This window comes from Hermetia illucens, chromosome 3 (assembly GCF_905115235.1).
Source record: "Hermetia illucens chromosome 3, iHerIll2.2.curated.20191125, whole genome shotgun sequence".
NCBI classification, from domain to species: Eukaryota; Metazoa; Arthropoda; class Insecta; order Diptera; family Stratiomyidae; genus Hermetia; species Hermetia illucens.
Genome location: NC_051851.1, coordinates 180,019,642 through 180,044,266, shown reverse-complemented (window position 1 = coordinate 180,044,266; position 24,625 = coordinate 180,019,642). Strand labels below are relative to the sequence as shown.

At 39.0% G+C, this 24,625-nt stretch overlaps 6 protein-coding genes across 8 annotated transcripts; all 6 read left to right on the top strand.

Moving 5' to 3' along the window:
- The first annotated feature begins 313 nt into the window (after positions 1 to 313).
- LOC119652321 (cuticle protein 7-like) lies at positions 314 to 1,178 on the top strand. Its single transcript, XM_038056332.1, has 2 exons — positions 314 to 368; positions 453 to 1,178. The coding sequence occupies exons 1-2, from the start codon at positions 357 to 359 to the stop codon at positions 1,095 to 1,097; spliced, it is 657 nt and encodes a 218-aa protein (XP_037912260.1). The 5' UTR covers positions 314 to 356; the 3' UTR covers positions 1,098 to 1,178.
- A 2,905-nt stretch (positions 1,179 to 4,083) lies between these two features.
- On the top strand, positions 4,084 to 4,997 carry LOC119652319 (larval cuticle protein A3A-like). Its single transcript, XM_038056329.1, has 2 exons — positions 4,084 to 4,165; positions 4,244 to 4,997. The coding sequence occupies exons 1-2, from the start codon at positions 4,154 to 4,156 to the stop codon at positions 4,919 to 4,921; spliced, it is 690 nt and encodes a 229-aa protein (XP_037912257.1). The 5' UTR covers positions 4,084 to 4,153; the 3' UTR covers positions 4,922 to 4,997.
- A 3,933-nt stretch (positions 4,998 to 8,930) lies between these two features.
- LOC119652318 (cuticle protein 7-like) lies at positions 8,931 to 9,909 on the top strand. The gene is made up of 2 exons (XM_038056328.1): positions 8,931 to 9,044; positions 9,123 to 9,909. The coding sequence occupies exons 1-2, from the start codon at positions 9,033 to 9,035 to the stop codon at positions 9,825 to 9,827; spliced, it is 717 nt and encodes a 238-aa protein (XP_037912256.1). The 5' UTR covers positions 8,931 to 9,032; the 3' UTR covers positions 9,828 to 9,909.
- A 3,124-nt stretch (positions 9,910 to 13,033) lies between these two features.
- LOC119652322 (cuticle protein 7-like) lies at positions 13,034 to 14,086 on the top strand. The gene is made up of 2 exons (XM_038056333.1): positions 13,034 to 13,164; positions 13,368 to 14,086. Exons 1-2 carry the CDS (start codon positions 13,153 to 13,155, stop codon positions 13,995 to 13,997), a joined length of 642 nt encoding a protein of 213 aa, XP_037912261.1. The 5' UTR covers positions 13,034 to 13,152; the 3' UTR covers positions 13,998 to 14,086.
- Positions 14,022 to 17,505, top strand: LOC119652320 (larval cuticle protein A2B-like). Of its 2 annotated transcripts, none has more exons than XM_038056330.1 (2): positions 14,022 to 14,160; positions 16,840 to 17,505. In XM_038056330.1, exons 1-2 carry the CDS (start codon positions 14,059 to 14,061, stop codon positions 17,407 to 17,409), a joined length of 672 nt encoding a protein of 223 aa, XP_037912258.1. In that variant the 5' UTR covers positions 14,022 to 14,058; the 3' UTR covers positions 17,410 to 17,505. The 2 variants fall into 2 exon arrangements, with proteins under 2 accessions (XP_037912258.1, XP_037912259.1); XM_038056331.1 differs by lacking the exon at positions 14,022 to 14,160 and adding an exon at positions 16,619 to 16,734.
- Positions 17,506 to 23,203: 5,698 nt separating this feature from the next.
- LOC119652327 (pupal cuticle protein Edg-84A-like) lies at positions 23,204 to 24,075 on the top strand. 2 transcript variants are annotated; one of them, XM_038056338.1, is made up of 2 exons: positions 23,204 to 23,485; positions 23,556 to 24,075. In XM_038056338.1, the coding sequence occupies exon 2, from the start codon at positions 23,562 to 23,564 to the stop codon at positions 23,970 to 23,972; it is 411 nt and encodes a 136-aa protein (XP_037912266.1). In that variant the 5' UTR covers positions 23,204 to 23,485; positions 23,556 to 23,561; the 3' UTR covers positions 23,973 to 24,075. The 2 variants fall into 2 exon arrangements, with proteins under 2 accessions (XP_037912266.1, XP_037912265.1); XM_038056337.1 differs by having other exon boundaries at positions 23,207 to 23,488.
- Positions 24,076 to 24,625: the final 550 nt, after the last annotated feature.

The following is a 24,625-nucleotide window of genomic DNA, read 5'->3' as shown; positions in this document are numbered from 1 at the left end:
CTGTTATAAAAAGAAATGGTAACCTTGTAATGTTGCCGATTTTGATTTGTAAATATTTGTAACTGCCCAAGTATTACTTGAACCAATGTATCAAATTCAGTAGTTGTAGTCACTGAGTGGTTCCAAAAATATAATTAGAAAGGTTTAATTTATGAAGCATACTTATGCCAGACTAAACTATGTATGTACATATTCCTATGAATATTTTTTATCTAATCGTATGTTTTTGAAGGTCAAAACCCCAGAGAAATAGTTTATGCGAATTTTTGGGTGCAGTATAAAATAGGGTACTTGGTTTCGATATCGTATAGTACACCTTTTGTGCTTCAAATAGAAACATATTGAAAAATACTAAAATGGCATTCAAAGTAGGTTTCCATGGGAAGAATAGTGATTTTTTTTTATGATGATTAAGTGAGGTGGCTTATTAACGTTTTTGTATTCTTTTACAGTTCATCGTCGTCCTTGCTTTGGCTTCAGTTGCTAGTGCTGGTCATTTGGCTGTTGCTCCAGCTTATGCTCATGGAGGTTATGCTCACGGAGGTTATGCTCATGGAGCTTACGCTGTCGCTGCTCCAGCACCAGCTTACGTCAAAACTATTGCTGCTGCCCCAGCTGTCCTTAAAACTGTTGAATATGAAGCCCCAGCCCAATACGATTTCTCTTATGGAGTAAGCGATCCACTTACCGGGGACCACAAAAGTCAGGTTGAATCTCGTCATGGGGACAATGTTCACGGATCTTACAGTTTGGTAGATTCCGATGGATTCAAACGTACTGTTGAATACACTGCTGATGAACATAATGGATTTAACGCTGTAGTCCGTCGTGAACCTTTGGCTCATGCTGTCGCTGCCCCAGTCGCCAAGGTGATTGCTCCAGTGGCTCAATACGCTCCAGTTGCTAAGGTAGTTGCTGCTGCTGCTCCAGTTCACTATGCTGCTGCTCCAGTTGCATATGCTGCCCCAGTTGCCAAGATCGCTGCTCCTGTTGTAGCTGCCCACTATGCTCCCTCAGTTGTTGCTAGTGCTGGTCACTACGCTCCAGCTGCCTACACCGCATATGGCGCTCATGCAGCTCATGCTTACCACCATTAAAAAGAGAAAATAGACGATTGCCTTAGTTTTGTTAATATGTATTTATTTTTTTTAAAAATAAATGAAGCACTCTGCAAATAATTTTGTATTTTTGTATGCGCATCGTGAAGTTGAATGTCATTACGTTTTGCTTTATATATAAATGGAAATCTGGATTGTGACTCTTTTCAATTGGGTTGGTAGTTCAAAATTTACTCATCTTTGTTGTTATTTTGGAGCGGAACAGTGAATTCTAGCGTTTACCTTCGTGAGTGTGTAGTTTTTGTCATGTTAAGGAGGTCCACATAGTTATATTCAGTTCGGTAATTTTTTCCCTGTTCATGCTAACTTGAAACTTTAAAGGCAGGGATTGGAATACTCTTACGGGTAGAGGTTGCATCAATTTTTTCCAGAGATGGGGATTCTCCCACGGCGTCTATGCCACGTCTAAACGGCCTTGTTATTTGCATTTTCTGCGAGTCATTATGGCTTCATGATCCTCGATTTATTTTTTGTATTCTTCACGGAGCAAATGTTGAATATATGTATATGTAGTTATATTTCGTCCAAGATAGGCTGATGAACAATCCTTCCTTGTACTTTTTACTCTAATTTTTTGCATTTGGCTTTTTAATACTATTTTTAGGTTTGGGCATCCATTAAGTGCTGTTTAGAGCTATGTAGCAGGACATTTAAATTAAGCATATATAGGATATAAGCATGCTCCTACTTTATACTGATTTATTTTATGACACTTGGACAATTACGAGACAGCCTAAAAGATGCCATCCGAAGGAGCAAAAAACATAATTATAAACTTTTGGGTTGCGATCTACAGGGTGGTAATGACAAGGCTGTGGGGGTAAGTCATTACAGGTGATCTGTTCATGCCTTCTCAAAAAATTATTGTCACTCTGTTTCCTCACCACGGAGACAATGAAAGGCAAACGAGTGCGTAATACCTCCAGTTATTGAGGAGAACCCGCGGGAAATATGTAAGAGATTCAGTGATAATAAGGCCCCACGTTTGGATCGCATTCCAATTCATTCATTCCATCAAACCTTTGTAACTGGCAGTGAAGACTAGTCGTTCGTCAACACCTATGAGGTGTGTTTGAAAGAAAGAACATTCCCTGCCCAAAGGATAACGCAAAATCCTATAAGTCATCTGGAGGCTCAGCGTCCTATCGCCCGGTTTGACTATTGAATACAGAGATGATGTAGAGAGTCATTTATAACAAACTGCATCGTCGCAAGTGGGAATGGCCTGTTAGAACATAAGAATGATTTTCGATAACCCCACTCCACCAATAAGCAAGGTGGTAAACTTAGAAGGAGTTCTGGCGAGGGCCGTACCGTTTTGGCTTTGGTTATCAAAAAAGCATTCGATTCCGCCAACTGAGACCAAGGCATTCATGCCGCGTTGGCTGAAATGTTCCAGAATACTTGTGCGAGCTTGTTCCAGAATTATCGAATGGAATATGATGAATTTTCGAGAATCTCAGAAAAGGTTACCGTATTGGGTTTGCAGATGAATTTGGTATGGTTGTTAAAGCGAAGTACCCAACAACGGAGATAATCAGAACCTAAAGTTTGGCTGGAAAGGGCCAGGTTAACCCTACTTGATGAGAAAATAAAAGCGGTTTTGTCAACCGACCGATGAAGTAAAACTATCAAGGCGGAAGTCTCTAAACATTATCTTTGAGCTGTGTGTTAAGTAACTGCAGGTATGGTTGATGCCAAATGGCGTGAGGGAGTCATAATGAGTAAATTTACTGTGCAGTATTGGCCCTTTTTCTTTAGCATTTGTCTCGTTCACAATGATAATGTAATCTTTTGGAAAGTTGGAACACCTAAGAGTTCATCATAAAGATGCTAGGATAATGGATTCTATTGTCATATCACGCAATGGAGTTGTCGTTTTTTCTCCATATGTGACCTACCCATTGTCACTGTCACAGATGAGTACGTCCTCTGTATGTATATTCTGCTCCCATATAGCAATACAAACAGAATATTGGTGAGGAATGAACATACAACTTTTTTCCTCTTTGAAAATTACATTCATTGGGGCGTTAATTTAAAGGAGAGAATAGAACGCTATGGCGAGTTTCGGACCAAATGTATTCATAATAATCGTTGGCCGAACCAGTGTTAGAGTACTTCATTCAACACCATGACGGTACACCTCAGTACCCTGTGGCAGTGTAGTCAGCATTGCGCTGACCTGAAATTATCACGTTGATTTGACTCAGGTATTCACTCCCAGCTGAGTCGACTGGTATAGGACATCCAGTCACGATAAAAAATCCCTCTGCTACCAGTGAGATTTGAACCGCGACCTTCTACTTTGACAGCCCAGCTCTCCAACCACTTGAGTCACCCGAACACTAATATGTAGTCATGCTATTAAAAAGAAGCTAAAGTGAAATACATAATAGCATAATTAATATCTCGGCAAGGGAAGAATTACCGACATTAGATGAACAATAAAGAAGGATATTAGAATTGAATCCTGAAAAGGTGTTGATGAAATGTTGAAGGAATTAACATTGATGTTCACCGAAACAAGCAACAAATTTAAACAACAACGGCTCTGATCGGAGCTGAACACATAAGATATATGTAGTTTTCCTGCGTACAATTAGCGTGTCTTATAGTATAATAATTTAATGAAAGAAAAATTTGATATAAATTTTTTCTGTTGAATTTAGCATAACTTTTTGTCAGTATATGAGTAGATATACACAGAAGTTTGTAAAGACAATATCAAATCTGTATTAGCAGCAAAATGAATTTACGTTATGAATGAATTATGATCTTTGGTCGCTAAAGCTACCATACCAGAGAAATTATAACCTTGAATTGGTTTTTTTCGAATTAAGTTCCGCGCAAAGCATAATGCTAATAAAACTTAGTTTCCAATTAATGTGGAGAGAGAGGTGCTTGTGCACTTGCTAAGGTCACTCTGGACAAAAATTTTCTTCAAAATTTATTTTAGTATAAAATGGAGTACGACGATTGATACTGGTGTAGTGTAACAATTGCAGTTGTAGTAACAACATTAAACATCTAAAATGGCATTCAAAGTAAGATTTTATTGATATTTCCTTTTTATAATGGATAGATCTTGATTGATATTCTATTACTAATTGTCCTTTTTGCAGTTCATCGTTGTTCTTGCTTTGGCTTCAGTAGCTAGTGCCGGTCATTTGACTGTTGCCCCAGCTTATGCTCATGGAGGTTATGCTCACGGTGCTTATGCTGTCGCCGCTCCAGCACCTGCTTACGTGAAAACTATTGCTGCTGCTCCAGCTGTCCTTAAAACTGTTGAATATGAAGCCCCAGCCCAATACGATTTCTCTTATGGAGTAAGTGATCCACTTACAGGAGATCATAAGAGCCAAGCTGAATCTCGTCATGGGGATAATGTTCATGGATCTTACAGTCTGGTCGATTCTGATGGATTCAAACGTACTGTAGAATACACTGCTGATGAACACAATGGATTCAACGCCGTTGTCCGTCGTGAACCATTGGCTCATGCTGTTGCTGCCCCAGTCGCCAAGGTTGTTGCTCCAGTAGCTGCTGTTGCCCCAGTTGCTCAATATGCTTCAGCTCACTATACCGCTCAATATGCTTCAGCCACTAAGGTAGTTTCTGCTGCTGCCCCAATCCACTACGCTACTGCCCCGGTTGCTTATGCTGCTCCAATCGCCAAGTTCGCTGCTCCTGTTTTGGCCTCCGCTCACTACGCTCCATCTGTTGTTGCCAATGCTGCTCATTATGCACCAGCCACCTACACCTCATACGGTGCACATGCAGTTCATGCCTACCACCATTAGATCCTGCAGATTAATATTTTAACTGATCATATCTTTGTAAATTTTTATTTGTTTGACAAATAGAACAAGTCGCGATACATTATCTTTCGCTGTTTGGATATTATACTATATAATTCTAGCTGAACCAAGCAGATCTTGTTTTGCCTGGGTATGTTTGTAAAAACTGCGGAGTTTCTCCAGGTAATGGAAGAAATGAACCAACCTGTTGATACATTTGTCTTTCTTCTTTGAATTTGGGTGTTATCATATTTGACATTATTGGGCGCTCGAAACGATACCATTTGAACCCATGTTGTAAAAAGTGTTTACATTTTTAAGTAGCTCCTGCAATATTAGTTAGAAGTTGTTCTGGTGGCTCAGTCGGTGTGTGGGAAATTGATTTTGCCAGTGGAACAACACATACAAGACAACTTTAAAGCGCGACATTGTAAGCTCCATATAACCATTTGATCATTGAGTATATTTCGAGGTGTTTTGTAACCGCAGTTTTTGTTGCAATTGAATGCTGTATTACTTGGACTGATTCTCAATTTCAGTCGAGCCTGTTGTGAGCGTTCATCCTTACGTCATGTATCTTGCTCTTCGGGAATTGCAGCAATTCTGAAAGTAAACGCTTTTGCTCGAAGATTTTTAATTGGTATATCATGTGTTGAGATGTTTCGGTAACGCTTGAAGAGAAACCTCAATCTGGTATTCTGTCTTCCCGTGATTATACTAAGGTACTGGCGATACAAATGCCGCTGCTACCAGTTGAATTTAAACTGCAACCTTTGGTTGTAAGAGCCTAGTACTCTAACTACTAAGCCTTCCGGACATCCTAAACGAATCTTCAATTTTAAATTTGTGAAACATCCATTCATTGGTGAATTTGATCAAAGCGGGTAGTTTCAGAAATGTTAATTTAATTTTATTGCATTCTTCTTGTTCTTCCTCAGTTTTTTGTCCCGTTCAAAAGCGAGATCACCACGTCTTGATCGATTGACTCATTTTGTTCGGTGAAAGACCTGGTCTGGGTGGAGTTGGCAGATTTTTAAAACCCGATCTAGTGTATGAAGCTAACGATGTTTCGATCGGTCCATCGTTTTTCATCGATTCTGATGTTTAGATCAATCTTGGCAGGGGAGTTTCAATCATGGCGAATTACATGTCTACAGTATCCAAGGTACCTGTTTCGCGATTCCTCCACGATCGGTGCAACCCCATGTTGATGCGAAGGTGCTAATTTCGGATATGATTATGGCATGTTCCATCACCGGTTCAACGCAACATTTTCGTCTTTATTACCGCGAGGCGTCATTATGCTGATACATGCAGCATTTTCACAATGTAGTTCATCTGTGTCTGATATAATTGTTTCGAGATATTTAAATCACTCACTTCTGGCTTAGCCACTGCCACTGACAATGATGGTGCTTGGAGGCGGCTGTCAAAAATTCTGCTTTATTTAGTTTCAGTTTCAGATCGTGATCAGTTTTGCTATAAAAAGCCAGGAAAATATCATCTGCATAGAGCAGTGTGTAAGGTGTTGGCCGTTGGATGTCCTGTGTGACAGTGTCCATAACAAGAACAAAGAGGAGTGGCGAGATGGCCTTTCCTTGATGAACACCGACAGAGATACGAAGCGGTTCAGATATACCTGTCAGACTGAGAATTTTGTTCTTCGCATCCCAGTGACGCAATTTAATCTAGCGCCCGAATTTCTCTGACACTAGATGCTTTTGCAGAGCATATCAGATGAGTTTGTGTGGCACACTGTCAAATGCCTTCTCTAGATCTAAAAATGCAATGTAAAGAAAGCTATGCTTTTCACGGTGTTTTTCCATGAGAAACCGTGCAGCGTATTTTGCGTCAGTAGTACCATGGATTTTGACAAACTCGGCTTGTTTCATGGTTATTTGAACGATGTCGCGAATACAGTTGTCGAGAATGCAATCAAAAATTTTCATGGTATGGGGCATTAACCGGATCGAATGGTAATTTGCTGGACTACCTTTCCTTTTCCATATTGGAATGGTGATGGTATCTTGCCAGTCAGATGGTTTTCTACCCTCCTCAATAACCCGATTGAAGAACTGAACCATAGTGTTTGGTCTTAACTGTTTGCTTTTCAGAGCTAAGATGCAATATCATCAGGTCCTCTTGTTTTTCTCGATTTTATTCGTTTTATTGCTTCCTGAACTTTAGTGGCGTTGGCATGTGGAATTGCTCTAAATGTCGGTAGTGCCTACAAAATTGGAGTATAAACAAATTCTTCCGCTGAAATCTGTTTGAAATATTCTCGCCATTTGTTGGTCCCGACTCATCAATCCGCAAATGAAGTTGTTATTAACGCAACAGAAGTTTTCGATGTCCTGTGTGCGTTGGTGTCGGCTTCTGACAAGTCGATACAGATCTCTCCCACTCTTCCGAGTGTCCAGTTTATCATAGAGATCTTTGTAATGACAGGCTTGAGTAACTGCGATTGCTTTCTTCGCTTTCTGATTAGCATTTTTGTAAATTTGCCAATTGGCCAGTGTTTTGTCAATGGGGAACCTATGGTGGAAGCATTTCCTTCCACGGACCTTCGCTTAGACATCGTCATTCCGAAGCCATGTATCTCGGTTGATGAACTTTATGTACTTGGCTTAGTGACCCCGAGGACGGTATAGGAAACCTTTGTGGATTGTGGTTTCAACTTGGTTAGATAATTCCTTTTTCTGTTCTCACAAAATCGCCATCATTTACGGCGCGGCGGATCAGTGTATTCCTCGCGCTATTTCATTGGAGGCTTGATTCGCAAGACAATTTGTACAGTAGCCTCATAAGGAACGACTTGCAGTCAAAGACGATGATGAAACGTCGGCGTATTATGAAGATGAATTCAATTAGCGTTTTACTTCTCCCACTATAAAATGTAGGAAGGTGAGACAATCGTTTGATAAACCATATATTAACAAGTACAGAGCCATGAGTGTCCGCAAAATCGCAAATACGCTTGTCATCTTCAAAATCTTTCCCTGCTTCAGTCTGCTTTTTCATTCATATTTAATGGTCATATGGTCGCCCGCAAAGACAATATAGCATCAGCAGGCACGTTGCAAGCCGTTGTGTCAGTTGTCAGAAAGTATCTTTCTTAGCAGCAGGTCGACTTGACTGAAGTGCATATAAGGTGAAAGAATGGATCGCACCACCAGATGATATAATGGTGAGTTTCATTAACCGGTCAACAAATCGCTTGACTATTTAATGGCATCACCGAAACCCTCTGAGATTGCGATGTCAACTCTATATGGAGTGTGTGGATTACCAAATTAGAGAAATTTATAGGTTTCATCGCGTTCGCGTTCTATTTCGCAGTTTTTTGCACCACACCAACACGTCTTTTGTAGAGCACAAATAGCAATGCGCCTCTTCCGAAAGGCTCTTGCGATTTCCTCCGGTTTTACAGAAAGGGTATCATCATAGCCAGCATTATGGTGAGTTTCCGATCAAATTTTCGAAATTAGTATTCATCTGAGAAAAAAATATAGTAAAATTTATAATAGTTAATTAATGTTTCGGGAGAGGAAGAATTATCAACATTTGATGAATTGAATCCTAAAACGGCTTGATGAAATGTTGAAGGAATTAAGGTTGATACTCACCGAAATAAGAAACAATTTTAAACAGCAACGGCTCTGATCGGAGCTCAATGCATAGCATATAGTTTCGATGTGCACAATTAGCATGACTTATAGCAATTTAGTGAAAATAAAAAATATGTTGAGTTCAGAGTAACTCTTTATTAGTATAGACGTTTGCAAACACAATATTACATTAATCAGTAAAACGTATTTACCTTATGAATAAATTATGATCTTTGATCGCTAAAGCGTGTACGGTGTATTCAAATATATGCTTACAGAGAAATTATAACCTTGAATCGGTTTTTTTCGAATTAAGTTCCGCGCGAAGCATAATGTTAATAGCACTTAGTTTCCAATTAATGTGGAGAGAGGTGCTTGTGCACTTGTTAAGGTCACTCTGGACAAATATTTTCTTCAAAATTTATTTTAGTATAAAATGGAGTACGACGATTGATACTGGTGTAGTGTAACAATTGCAGTTGTAGTAACAACATTAAATATCTAAAATGGCATTCAAAGTAAGATTTTATTGATATTTCCTTTTTATATTGGATAGATCTTGATTGATATTCTATTACTAATTGTCCTTTTTGCAGTTCATCGTTGTTCTTGCTTTGGCTTCAGTAGCTAGTGCCGGTCATTTGACTGTTGCCCCAGCTTATGCTCATGGAGGTTATGCTCACGGTGCTTATGCTGTCGCCGCTCCAGCACCTGCTTACGTGAAAACTATTGCTGCTGCTCCAGCTGTCCTTAAAACTGTTGAATATGAAGCCCCAGCCCAATACGATTTCTCTTATGGAGTAAGTGATCCACTTACAGGAGATCATAAGAGCCAAGCTGAATCTCGTCATGGGGATAATGTTCATGGATCTTACAGCCTAATCGACTCTGATGGATTCAAACGTACTGTAGAATACACTGCTGACGAACACAATGGATTCAACGCCGTTGTCCGTCGTGAACCATTGGCTCATGCTGTTGCTGCTCCAGTGGCCAAGGTTGTTGCTCCAGTAGCTGCTGTTGCCCCAGTTGCTCAATACGCTCCAGCTCACTATACCGCTCAATATGCTCCAGCCCACTATACCGCTCAATATGCTCCAGCCACTAAGGTAGTTTCTGCTGCTGCCCCAATCCACTACGCTACTGCTCCGGTTGCTTATGCTGCTCCAATCGCCAAGTTCGCTGCTCCTGTTTTGGCCTCTGCTCACTACGCTCCATCTGTTGTTGCCAATGCTGCTCATTATGCACCAGCCACCTACACCTCATACGGTGCACATGCAGTTCATGCCTACCACCATTAGATCCTGCAGATTAATATTTTAACTGATCATATCTTTGTAAATTTTTATTTGTTTGGAAAATAGAACAATCCATGATACATTACCTTTCTTTGTTTGGCTAATATGTAAGACTTAGCTTTCGATTTAGGAGTAGAGGGCGAACTTCAATTCATACATTTAATTTGGTTGCTTAACAAACAAGTGTTAAAGGTCTTGCAATAATATAACTCTGTCAGGTGTACTAGAACCAGAATCACTAGACGAAGCAATACCAATATATTATCTCGGACATTTCAACGTCAAAAATTCTTCCAAAAATGATTTAAGAAAAAGAATTGGTTAAAACGAAGGTTTGATCCAGTCGCACAGGTTTATCCTACACAAATTATAATAATAATTGTTGTCAATTCAATTGGATCTCGGTGGAATCGATAAGTTCTCAAATCACCATCTTAAGTATGAAGGTAATATTTTCCGGATCGGCTCATTGTTTTCCATCGGCTAAGATATTCAGATTAATTAAGAATGCGTTTAACTCCATGGTATGGGACAACAATCGGTTCGGACGGAAATTTGAGCTTTCTGCTGGACCCAATTTCTTTTCCCATATTGTTGTGCGTTCTTGCTAGCCAGATAGCGCTCTACTCTCCTGAATACCCCGCCTAAAGAAATTTTAAGTATGTTGCATTGCAGGAAGGAATATGGTTTAGAGCAATATGTGATAAGAAATTCACAATATGAAAGCATAGGTAGAATGGCCAAATAGTGTCCATCTCTAGGTGGAATCGCTTTTACCTATAATTCAATATCTTGTTATTTTGGCAGAACACATGTTGAAGTTGACATTTTGGGAAGAACAACCCGAGATGTGCAGTCTACCTTCATCCAGATCGAGCAGGCGGCGCGAGATCTCGGGCTGGCCATTAATGAAGACAAGACGAAGTACATGGTGGCAACATCAGCGCCAATAACGAAAGAACGAACAACATCGAATCACACTGGTCAAACGAAAAGAATGAAGATAGGAGACTGCAGCTTTGAGACCGTTGAAAATTTCTCCTATCTAGGGTCATCTAGGAAAATCACAATCGACAACAGCTATGACGATGAAATCTGCGCACCGTTGTTGGCTGCCAACAGAGCCTATTTCAGCTTACAAAACCTGTTTCGCTCCAATCGTCTCACCATAGGGTCAAAGATCTTACTGTACTGCCATGATTTTGGCAGTCCTTATGTATTAGTCGGAGACCTGGGTTCTTAGCAAAAAAAAAAAAAAACTGCGAACTCTTGGTCGCGTTCGAGAGAAGAATCTTCCGAAGAAGTTTTGACCCCCTACATAAGGATGGACGATCCCGTATTCCACATAACGACAAAATCTATGAGCGATACTACCACCGTTTGGATGTGGATAAATTCCTGCTCAACAGGTTGAGGTGGGCGGGTCACCTAATCCGTATGGATGAGGATGATCCAGCCCAGTCTATAAGGGCAATATCTATGGTAGAACAAGAAGACGAGGCAGACCCTCCCTGAGATGGAGCGATGGCGTAGGTCAGGACGCCAGACAGCTTTTAGGTATATAGAATTGGTGGACCTCGGCGCAAAACCGGGACGTCTTTAGTTCCTTATTAAGGCAGGCCTATACCGGATACCGGTTGTTGCGCCGTTGATGATGATGACATGTAGAAGTTAAGAGGGGAAACCACATTAGAAGGCTTATTTTCACATACCTTTTTCAGATTTTTTTTAGCGGGAGGAAATAATCGGGAACCAATGAAATTTGGACATAATATTAGACATATTCCAAACAACTTTTGACAGCATTTTTTTTTAAAAGATTTAAGCAAAAAATACCAAAGTTAGAGGACATTATTTCGGCGAACGTCGCAACTAGAGTTCTTCAATTGCAGGACGTGTAGCGATTCTCGATTCTACTTTTTATCTTTAACTAAAAAGATTTTAATTTCACATCACTAACTTAGTTTCTAAGAATATGAACTTCAATGCAGCTGAAAATAGTTAAAACAAAAATTTTGCAGGCATTCAAAACAAATCAATTTTCATCTTTTTATCAGAAATTTTGCAAAAAAACGCATCTTTAAAAATATAATATCATCCCAAATGTTGGTTCATGTTTTTTGGTAATTTTATTAAGAATCATCCCTCGAAATTTCAAAGTAATCGGTTAAGTTATTTTCCTTAGTTAGAATTCCTGCAATATGAAAAATGTCATTTTGAGGAAAATGCTTTTGAAAAGAAAATTGTTTGAAAAATGGCCTTTGGGATATGAAGGCATTTATCACTCATAATTAAGAACAAAATACAGTTAGAGGGAATACAAATGCACTCATATGACGCCAAATATTTATAAATACAGTATTTACATAGCGTTACAAGATTTCCTAAGGACATAACGCGACTATCTCGTGAGTGGTGGACGTGGAGCCGGTACCCGATAATCGTTTTGTTTGACTCCTATAAAATTTAAAGGACCAGGAATTTCGCTTTGAAATTTCTGCATGTGTTCTAGGATAGCTAACATAAGCTAGTAATATATACGATTCTGAAAACCTCCTAATGTGGTTGCCTTCCTTAATTGCAAGATAGAGAATTTTTACGTTGAAAATGTAAGAAATAACACAAGATTTATTGAATAATTGAGAAATTGGTATTAGCTATAAAAGATGGAACAGATGCAGTTAGATGCAACAAGAGATAATATTTACATTTTTCTTTCATCTGGAAACCACTTCTGCAATGTCTGAATTAACAGGATCTCTGAAAGTCTTAAGGAGGTGTTAGTTAATATAATAAAACATTAACTATGAAGATAAAGTTTAAAGCTTTGATTCCGGTTTTTTTTTAATAAAAAATTGTATCAAGGACTAAAAACGCATTTCCAATTACTCTTATTAGTCCCCAAATTCACCGACTAGCTGAGCCGAATTAGCATAAATCAGCTAACCATAAGCAATTTTATTGGTCGAGCATTTAGCGCTCTCTTACACGATCATAGTTTTTATCTACGTACATATTTAATCTGGAAAATGATCAAACTTAACTGGCAAAACATGTAGGTATATATGAATGTATTATGAGAGAAATTGTGACCTTGGGTTGGTCGGTTCACAAAAGTGATTCCGTGCGAAGTATAATGTTAGATAAAATGAATCAAGAGTATATGAGTATGTAAGTAAATTAAAGAGAGAGGTGTTTACATGTTAAGGTCACATTGAGTGCACGTTCCATATGAATAATATTTTAGTATAAAATGGGGTATGAGGGTTTATCTTAACACAGTTCAGCATTTGTACTTATCAAAGGAACATACCCAAATCTATTTAACATGGCATTCAAAGTAAGTTTCATTGTCTTAGAATGTTTGAGCATTTTTTAAAAATTCTTGAAAATTCACTGCAATTTGAATTGATCATTAATAATGTTGCAAACATGATGTATATTGCTAAGTTTCACTGTACTTTTGTGATTTAATTAGATTAAGGCAGCAATATATAATATGACTTCCTGATCATAATTTTTGTTACGGTTTTATTTTTGTAGCTCATCGTCGTACTTGCTTTGGCTGCTGTTGCTAATGCTGGTCATCTAGCTGTTGCCCCAGCTTATGCTCATGGTGCCTACTCTGTAGCTGCTCCAGCCCAAGCATACGTTAAGACTGTTGCTGCTGCCCCAGCAATCCTGAAGACTGTTCAATATGAAGCTCCAGCCCAATATGACTTCTCCTATGGAGTAAGTGATCCACTTACCGGAGATCATAAGAGCCAAGCTGAATCTCGTCATGGAGACAATGTTCATGGATCTTACAGCCTGATCGATTCTGATGGATTCAAACGTACTGTTGAATATACCGCTGATGAACATAATGGATTCAACGCAATTGTCCATCGTGAACCTTTGGCTCATGCTGTTGCTGCTCCAGTCGCCAAGGTTGTTGCTCCAGTTGCCCAGTATGCTCCTGCACAATACGCTCCAGTTTCTAAAGTAGTTGCCGGTGCTCCAGTCCATTATGCAGCTGGTCCAGTTGGTTATGCTACTCCAATTGCAAAGGTAGCTGCTCCTCTGGTGGCTGCTGCTCACTATGCCCCATCCGTCGTTGCTAGTGCCGCGCACTATGCGCCAGCTTCCTACACCTCATATGGCGCTCATGCAGTTCACGCTTATCATCATTAAATGAAAGATCTAGACGTTTTGAATGTCCATAGTTTTCTTTGATATGTATTTATTTCTGTAAATGAATAAATTATTCATTTTATGTTGTACTGCTAAATTTTTTATCTTTGTATTTTATTATCGAAATCAATTAAGAATTCTTTGGAGTGCACCAAACTTTACAGTGAGTGATTGATAATGATAAATCTGGTGTGCTGAAATTTGAATCCTATATCCATAGGGCGACTCAACTGGGAACGACGGTCATTTAAGAGTTAACTTCAATTAATTATTATATAATATTCATTGTCATCTCCGACTGAGTTGAGCTGCTCACGGGTGGTGGAGAGTGAACGGTGTGTTAATAGACCTACTTTGCTAATAAGTTAATAACGAATATCTAATCAGCAATCTCTGACCGAAAGCGGCAGCAGGTTAACACCTAGTAAGAGCATCTTCTACCTATTTGCGACTGTAACGTTGGAGTGAACTGCGTAGTAATGACAAGCAGTACAACCTGCTTGGAAGCACTATGTCGAGCTAGCAGGGAGCAATGTTACGACCAGGCAGCGAAAATTGACAATGATATGGATTACGATCTTGAAGAAAATACATTTGGGCTTTCACTTTAGCAGGCACGAAGGATGTCATGTTGAGACGATTATCAGGTTAATGTTATAGAAGCTTCCATGCTGTTAAAACTCTGCCAAGCCTTCGGGCATATTCTCTGTAAGTCGCCTTAACGGTGACTTGGTAGTTCAAGTTTGGTTGAAATAATTCCTGATTAAATCCGCCTGGCTCTGAACTCTAACACTCGTGAAACCGAGGGTCTACCTTGGCATAAATCTCGCTTTTTGTATACACATTCTTGGTGTATTAAAAGTAATTAAACATTCGGATAGCAAATAGCTGCTTGAAGTTGAAGTCGACGTCGATAATGGGAAGAAAGTTAATATACCAGAAGATGAGGGCAACGTGTTCAGCAGGAGTGTGAAAGTAGTGGAATTCCTAATGGCATCTGGTGGCCAGAAACCAGAGAAACCAAAGCAGGCAATAAGAATGGTGGCGATTGAAGACAATGTGGTGCTATGCTGCTCTCAGCAAACGTAAATAGGGCCAAAATTGAAGGGCCTTCTTCAATAATAGTGGATAATAGCATTGCAGCTAAAGAAAAGGTTGAAATGAAGCCTAAAACGATGAACACATGTATACGTAGATATGAAAGATGATATTTCCGAACTCGAAGAGTTTTTTGACATTTTTTGCAACTGTCGGAAATAATGGGGAAAAGGTAGAGAAGAAGATGATGCGGTGGTGACCCCGATCGTGGGCCTAATATTCAATACGGATGTCGGAAAAGTGGAAGGATAGTGACCGCTGAAAACTCGGAGGTGGCAAAAAAAGCTAAAAGAGGAGAAAAAAGTGAGAAATACTCTAAAAGAAGGGAGAGAGAGAGAGAGAGAGAGAGAGAGAGAGAAAGCAGCGTAGGTCTGAAAAAAGCTGTCAGGGTAGCCCTGAGAAATCCCCAGAGAAAACCAAAGTTAAAGCTATAGCACAAATGGTAGAGAGCTGGTATGAGGGTTCGTGATACTAATATTACTCAGTAAAAATGGCAGAAAAATTGGCTGGATCGGAGTCAGAATGCGCCTCTATATGAGAAATGTCCCGATTTAGGTTATCTAGAGATGTACTGCGAATACCAAGACAGAGCTCACCTACGATAGTAGTGCGGCGGAGAAGGGCACAAGAGTAATCCATACGACAAACGCCCAGGATGTTGGACGGAAGGCGGAAGTAAATGGGAGCTTTTCAATCTAATCTGCACAGAAGCAGAACTGTAGACGCGTTAATAGAGCCGTCGAACCATATAGGATAAAAGCTACCGGAAACGATGAAACAGATATTGCTGTATTGGGATAATCCGGCAACAGAAAACTAAACTCCAATACAAAACGGACAAAGCAAATGGTTACGTCAAAATCAAAGTGAAGAATTGAAGATTTTCAATGGCAATTGGATTTTATCGAAGAGGAGGACCTTTACTCTAAGTCAATTAAAAGAGACATGCAAACGAGGAACTTAAGCGGAGGACGTGTTTTAAATATGGCAGCTAAAGAGGGGCTAATGGTATTGAATATAGGCTGCACTACAACTTTCAGAAAACGAAAATCCGTGGAAACCGTCTGCTGCTATTCAAGTGATTAGTTTACATGAACGAGACAAGCACAAAGCACCGGGATTAGTATCGACGCAACCAGTTCGGAATACTGTTAGTCAACCAACTTAAAAATTCCACCGTGAAGTATTGTAGTAAATTGAAAAATTAAGTAGGGAAATTTATCTAAAAACAGCCAAGCCTTCTTCAAGCAATATTTTTTCTAAGATTATTCTATACATAGTAGTATAGAAAATACTTTTGAGATACTTATCTGTATATATATTTAGGTGTTTATAAACTACCATATCTGGCCGGCGTAATGGTTGCACGATAATATACGAGTATTATTAGAGAAATTCCAATCTTGCCCCGGTCTTTCTAAATTAAATTGCGCATAAAATATAATATTCGCTAAAGATTGCCGTTTAGAAATGTCTAATATTAAAGGAATGTACGATTTGTACTTGTTAAGGTCACGTTCGACAAATATTCTATGCGGTTGATATTCTCGTATAAAACGGAGCACGATAGTTGATATTAGTACAGTGCAATATTTGTACTTATTATATTAACATATATAACTCTAATATGGCTTTCAAAGTAAGAATTGACCAAAGTTCTATTTCTAATAGTTGTACATCTTTAGTTGTTTTTTAGTATTATTAATTGAACAATTTTGAAAAGTTGTTGTTTTTCCTGTTACAGTTCTCTATTCTCTTCGCTTTGGCAGTCGTTACGAATGCCGGCCACTTGGCTCTGGCTACTGGGTACCCTCATTCGTACGGACCTTATGTTGTCGCTCCTCAGGCATCGGCTTATGTTAAGACGTTTGCTGCCCCGGCAGTCCTTAAGACTGTCGATTATGAGGCTCCAGCTGCATACGATTTTTCCTACGCAGTAAGTGATCCTTATATTGGAGATCAGAAGAGCCAAGTAGAATTCCGACATGGAAACAATGTTCATAGATCATCCAGTTTGATTGATGTAAATGGATTCAAAAGTACTCTTGAATACACCACTGATGAACACAATGGATTCAACGGTGTAGTTCGCCGGGAGCCTTTGGCTTATCCCACTGCTGCTTCATCCACTAAAGTAATTGCTCCACTCGCATCAGTTGCCAAGATAGTCGGTGCTACTCCAGTTCAGTATCCAGCTCCTTTTGGGAAGATTGCTCCTCCTGTTATTGCTACTGGACATTATGGTCGATTTATTGCTGGTGGTGCTGCTCCCTATGCACCAACCGCGTATACTGCCCAGGTTTATTATAATTAAGTTAGAATGTGGCTGTTAAAAGTTTTGACTGTTTCGATTTGAGGATGCATTCATATCATCCTGGATGTAAATAAATCTGATCTTTCACAAAATTAATTTAAGTGTTTGCAGTTGACCCATTTCTTTACTCAGTGATTCAATAAGTGGGTATTTCATGAATATGTTGTCAGTGCAGAATGCTTTATAGAAAGGTGAGTGAAGATCAAAGCCTAGTTACTAGCCGCCAAGGGTGTGAGTTCAAATTTTCGAAAGTTGAATTTCGTAGGCTTGTGCAGAACATGGGAGTTGAGAATTACACTATCGAGTTGGGATAAAATTAAATTTAGTACAATAGGGGAGTTGAGATAACCGATTTAAGCACCGCATTTAAGAGCATAACATCACGCATCGGGAGTTATCTAAGGAGGAACATGTATATGCATATGGTGGCTGTTATTGCCTAAATCGGGTATAGCGCGGTACCTCTCCGCTGTCCGTGTAACCTTTTATTATAATTATCACGTCTACCGGTACTTAACTTAGCGCTTTTGATCCAAAGCGGCGGTTAGTTCCTATCCCATATAACGGCACATGATGTTGGTGTTGAGGTGTCTGTTCTTGCAGATTTCAGGGAAAATAATGAAAGTGGATCTAGTGCTATTAATTCTCTGAGCAGAAATAACCCTAGCAGACGCAGAAGACCGGTAAGTTCAGCACCTTTGTTCCGCTTGCGTGCATTGATGGCTAAGAGGATTTCACTTTCATTTGAAGTTTACTTGAGAGTTATCATTTCAACAGGGCATCAACTGTCTGCCTTAACACTTAATACTATTAGTCCGAGTGGGGTTTAGCCTTACATCCTGAGACGCATACATGGTGTTACACGGTCATTCAAACTATAGCGGCTCCTTTCTTAAACGGCCTTAGGATTGCCTATGGTGGAATTGCATGTGGTGATTGTGAAATGTAATACTCGGGCAGATTGGAAAGGACAGGAGTAATAATAGTTCGTTTTAAATGATTTCTAGTAAGGTCGACTTTTAGAATAGCTCAGTTGTTCATAAAGGAACAGAAAAGTGGAAGGAATTATCAGGAATGGAGGGAAAGCCGTGGACGTTAGGCTAGGTGAATATAAAGTGGTTAAAGTGTAAAGGAGAGAAAGGGGAAAAAGTTTTAGTTGACGCTTTCAATAATCTTCCAAGGGATTCATAATACAGCTGAATAGAGCTAAGGCAAGGAACATACACACAGGATATAATCAAAGGATATAGGGATATACGGAGAAGAAGAAGCAAAAGATCGTCTCCATACGAAAGTTAGGTTTAACAGTGACCAAGACTTCCCCATAAGTAATTTATCTAATGCAGGGTGATCTGTGTCACAGCGAACGACAGAATATCCTGAAAGGAGCTCAGTATTCAAAAACTTCTCATCAACCTACTTTTCAGAAATGTAGATAATGTGGTGTTGGATAGCCAGGGCGGTTATTTTCTCTTCCAATGCCTTGACAGTTATCCATATAGGACCTATTTGATACACAGCCCTTACTCCAATTGGAATTTTTTGATACGATCGATTATCGATCGAAGGCGCACCTTTTTTTGCTTATTGCAAACATTGGGGGCGGGGACTTTTCCCCTGTGAGTTGGGGTTCAAGAATACACTCAGTCTTCCTCGTTTGGCATAAGACTAAAAGACTAAAAGTGATTAGCAACCTACAAATTTTGAAACTTTATTGCTACCGATATATCAATGACACCCCGGATAGGGACTTACTCACGCTTAAGATTTTAGCTATCGAAAACGGACTCTGGTTTCTGGAATGTGCGCACTTCCTCGACAATGGTAGTGAGGATCCTCAGAATGCTCATTTTCTCCAACTTGAGCGGGAATTCCAAGATATAAGCTGGACATTCTGGGCCTAAGCGAAGTAACATGGTGGGACTCTGGAGAGTATTCCTCTTCCTAGTGTGGAGAAGGATGCTCTCTACGAGCAATTACACGCAGTTCAGCGTGGGCTTCCTAAAGGTGACATTGTGATCGTGATGGGTGATCTGAATGCCAAGGTGGGCTTCGATAACAACGTGCTTAGACATGTGACGGGGAAATGGTCTTGGGGACCGTAACGGTAATGGTGGGAGGTTCATGGATTTCTGCAATTAACACTGCCTCGTCATTGGTGGTACATTGTTCAATCACAGATTCTGCCATAAAGTCAGTTGGGTTTCCACTGACCGAAATCGTACAGGCAATTAGATGTACCACTTCGCGATCAGGAGTCGATTTAAGAGTTGCCTGGCTGATGTACGTAAGAAGGGAGGCGCTGAAATCGGCCTCGAAAGGGATCGCAATCTGATAGCCGCTTACACGTTGCGTCCGCCACTTCTCGGAGGGTTGGAGAGGTGCGACCCCCCAAATTCAAAATCGGCCGCCTGTATGATCTAGTTGCCGCTCGACAGTAGGAGAGCTATCTTGTTGATCGGACGGCAGGCTACACAGGTGATCGGCCATGTCCCGAAGGAGCGTCATAAGATCTGGCTGACTGCGGAATCGTGGAAGCGGATTGATGAACAGAGGTTGAAGGCTTTATTGACCGCTGTGAGTGGTGGCGGGCGTGAGGCATTCGAATTTCCATATCGAGCGAAATCCCAAGAAGTTCAGTGTGGTGTATTCCGTGACAAGAGATAATTTGCTATTGCGGTGGGCAAGGAAGTGGAAAATGCGCAGAACGCAATAATTTAAGAACGCATAACGAAAGACCTTCCTTGTGGTCGCAAATTTTTCGATGGTCTTGTAAAGGACGTCAACGGTCGACTTCTCATCCTCAATGACGAACTGAGTATGTGGGAAGAAGACTTCACCATGGTTCTTAATCGTATCACATTCGGTGAGGTTCCTCCTCTTATGGACGAAATGACTACTCACCGTAACATGCGGATACGGACTATTCCTCCAAGCTGAACAGATATCATTTCGGCCATAAATGCTTAAACGGAGTAAAGCAGCTTCACTTGAAAGTCTCCGCGCAGAGTTATTTATCGCTGGTCCTGCAGTTACGGCAGATCTGTTACTTTCAATTGTACGGAAATATTGGGAATTCGAGACCTTTCCCAGAGAGTGGAGGAAGAGCGTGGTTGTTAACATTCTAAAAAGGGGACCCGTTTTGAGTGTGACAATTGGAGGGGTATCTACGTGCTCCCGGCCGTTGCAAAAATAATAGTTAAAATATTCCTAGAACGCATCAAATAACATTTCGAAAGCTTGATCGACAGGGAGCAGACTGGTTTCCTTTTGGGATCCTCTTCCATTGACAACATCAACACCCTATGGATTATTTTGGACTTAGATCTTCGCTTCACCTGTTCTTCATTGATTTCGAGAAAGGAAGTATCTCCTGTTTTGGATTACCTCTGATAAAGTGTGTCTGATTATTTGCTAACTTGATGAAATTCTAATTGGCTATTTTCCATTCACAATTTCCTTTTTTATAGAAAAGAATTTTCTGTGACATATCTATCTTCTACTTCCTAATTAGATAGAAACACATATGTGAATTGTGAGTGAAGCAAAAAGTCGTGCAATATATTCGTAGAATTATGAGGTAGTCGTTTCCAATAGTTTTTAGTTGTTAGGTATATTATGTTGGCTTGCACTTTCAATTTATTCTAAGTCGCCAAAATTACATTAAAATAATTTATATAACTATATATAGTATAATGTGGCAAATTGTATTATAGAAAATTAGTTAATATTTTGTTTTTGTATTCGCATCTTTTTTAGTATTGTTCGTATGGATTTGTTTTTCACTTCTTGGTAGTTTGCGTTGCCAGGTGGGATAAATTCAGGGAATCAAATGTTAGGAAAACCTCATGACCTTCTTCACACACAAAGCTGGTTGTTTTGAAGGGGAAAAGTGAAAGAGTTGGATGTCAGTACTATTTTTCTATCCGATTTGATAAAAAATGGCAAGGTTATTTGAGGTACAGTGATAAATTGAAAAGATTGCTATTTAGATATGCTCATTTATATAATGAAAAGCCATCAACAAACTATAACGGAATCAGTTGAAAGTGAAAACATTTCACCTTTTGTTTTACTGGCGCAAATTTGGATAGCAATCCAGTACGGATCATATTGCCGCACAACGAAATGATCATTTCGGACTTGTATCCAAGTTCCAGTTTTTAGGGTCATATAATACGGTGAGTATCAGGTCATTCAAAACTTGCCTTGGAGCCGGTTTTCATTATTGTCAAGAAGAAAGAAATTAACTCGTTTTGACTCAATTTAATCCAAAAGGCGGTAGTTAATCCGTGTCGGACTGTTGCAAGGTGGACAATCAAACTGGGTCTACTGAATTTTTAGCAATGCAACTTAAACGTTCATTGCACCTTTGATATGACATAATGTTATGCAAGGTGCCATTTGATATTTTATGAGATGCTGTGATATATAATATTTAGACAAGAATTTTGTTACACAATGATTGTAGGTTGCATTTTATTACTAAAGCGTCGGTAATCCTGGTAAGCCTTCCTGGTTGAAAGTAGTGATAGTAATTGTTTGTAGGCTACAAAGTACACATGTATTGGTTAAAAAAATCGTGATGCACATTCACTGATATATGCGTATGTACCCCTTTTAAGTGATCATGTGGAACAGTGGGTCTTATTAATTATATTTTGAACAAATATTGAACATAGTTTTACCATTATATTTTTCGTGTTTAGTAGAGTATATACTTGGTTGGGTGAAATTTATTTTAGTAACATGACTAATTAGGTGTTCGTGGAGGGTTAAATTCACCTAGTTATGCGTACTGCTATTCAGTTATTTTTGTTAAGAAATTATTACGAAAAATTTTTATGTAACATACAACATTATGAAAATCAATGAGATAAATTTTCCTTTGGAAGCTTTTATCTCACAGTCCTATATCTGAATTTTTAATAAAATGTGCTAAATTATTATAACACGGAGTAGGTATGTCACTTGTCAAAAGCAGTGATTGGCTCTTTCATTAAGGGCAGAGCTAATTCGCAAGACGCTATCTCACTTCTGTTTTGGAAGTGGGTGTTTAGAAGTGTTACCCAGGTGTTAGTTGCTCCTTTTTATTCATCGGTATACCCGATATGGTTACGAATTATTATAAGCGAAAAGTACTTGGTTCGGTCTAAGCTGACCCAAGCAGAGGCAATTTGCTTTTGGGGATTGAGGGAGAAAGTGTCTCCTGCTGAATGTGGACTCAAGATTTCCTAAATCTACCAAAACAAATAACATTAGATAATAATTCTGTTTTTGTTTTTTTTTTATTGTCCTTCGTTTGGAGTTGATCCATCGAAACATTTTTGTGATATACATATTTCTTATTAAGGTGAAAATATCTAAGTAGAGTATCTTCTGTAGTTGAAAAAATATGCTGTAGAAAAAATGAATAATACTCTCATATTTGTCATATTTTTTGGAAACAGTCTTTAATGAGAACAAATCGTATTTCATGAAATTTCATTAGTTTCTATTTTTGAAAATCTTTTTAATATCGGAAAAATGCTTTTAGCACCACAAAATGCAATTATTCTGTCAAAATGTGTTGTATCCTGCAATACATAGTATTTTCTCGATTCCTGGCTGTACTTTGGAGTATTTATAAATATTTTGAAATTAAATGTTTTGCATTGAATTATCATTACTCTAGATAGCATAATAAACTTATTAAAATATGAATAGGTGAAGAAAACTAAGCGAAAAACAAAATCCTAATTTCTTCTATCAGTGACGAGATAAATAAGGTGCCGGTGCGTATATGACTTTCAATCAAGTCAGTGACATAATCTAAGTGAGTCTGTTGCAAAATGCTGGCTGAGTTTTTCAACGTTGCATCGTGCTCTCATTGCACATTTGTTGCATTTGAAACCAGGCCCTAACATAGAAATACAGAATCACACGCATAGTTTAGTAACCAGATAACGTTTAGTAAGTTAAAAAGAAAGATCAGTGCTTCTTGAACCAGCCATCAGTGAGCTATTAGTCGTTTTGAATAGTGCCATGGTTTGTTCGGTTTTTACTACGAGACTCACTCAATAACATATTTTGGAAGGTGGTAAGAATTATTTCATACGAGGAACTAATAGATTTCAGGAAATTCATCTTTATGAATTTGCTTTCAGATAAACATGTACTTTTTTCTGATCAATTGTTTTGCCATGTTAGTAACTGTAGCTAAAGGAGGAGCTACTCACACAAATTCGAAAATCGATACCTATCGGAAAGCGGATTATCAGTTCACATATTCTGTGTACAACGACTACTCCGTTGATATTAAAAGTCATGAGGAATCACGTAATGGTGATAAGGTTTATGGAAAATATATAATAATTGATCCAGATGGTTTCAAACGAATTGTTGAATATACTGTAAATGGCAAGGAAGGATTTGTGGCGCGTGTCCGACGTGAACCTACTTATTATAGAGTACCCACTTACAAAAATTTCGTATCACAATCTTTGGTGGCATCTCGAGCCTCTCATCGCGTTTCGCTTAGATCACCCCGAATAAATTATTCATTCGGAGATAAGGTGATTTAGCGTTACTTAATGAGCTTCAAGACATAAAATAGTTCATTGTGGAAATTGTTAATTCAGTGAAATACAATAGAAAATTATGAATACAAGAGCAGTCGAAGAGGAATTGTTGTTTTACTTTTGCCGTTTAACTGAGAATGATGGTCTTATATGATGAGGGTAATAAAGGACTGCTTCGAATGTGCGAGTATTGTGTATTAAAATTGATAGCGTTGCTGTGTGTCCCTGAATTATTTCCCTCGATATCAAAGTTTCAAACGATTATCGGCCACTTCCGATATTTTAGCAATTTAAACTTCTTCTTGGTGGTATGCTATGTACAACCCTCATTGTTCCAAGTTCTATGAATTGAGGAACGAAGTGCATTCATCATCTTGAGGTTGTCCGTGTACGCTTATCTAACTAAAAGCAAAATCATCAACAGGCGGGATCGTGATTGTTTGGTGAAGGCTTCTTCCATAGCTTGTGGAATATAGCTGCCGGTAGTACTACCAAATCAGCTCTTCCGTATAGCAGGCGTTATTAAATCTTCCCATACACTCCGAAATAATGGAATAGGTCTACTTACTATTATGAAAAACGAAAAGTAACCATGAACAATCCTCCGTCATATTTGTAATCTTCAAAAAGCCAAATTCCGACAGTTTTTTGCGTGC

Bases quoted from the DNA above. Each gene is read 5' to 3' on its own strand.
- LOC119652320 (XM_038056330.1), top strand. From the start codon at position 14,059: ATGAATAAATTATTCATTTTATGTTGTACTGCTAAATTTTTTATCTTT. The intron at 14,161-16,839 runs GTGAGTGATTGA...TTCCTGTTACAG, and splicing joins GGAGTGCACCAAACTTTACA to TTCTCTATTCTCTTCGCTTT.
- LOC119652327 (XM_038056338.1), top strand. From the start codon at position 23,562: ATGTACTTTTTTCTGATCAATTGTTTTGCCATGTTAGTAACTGTAGCT.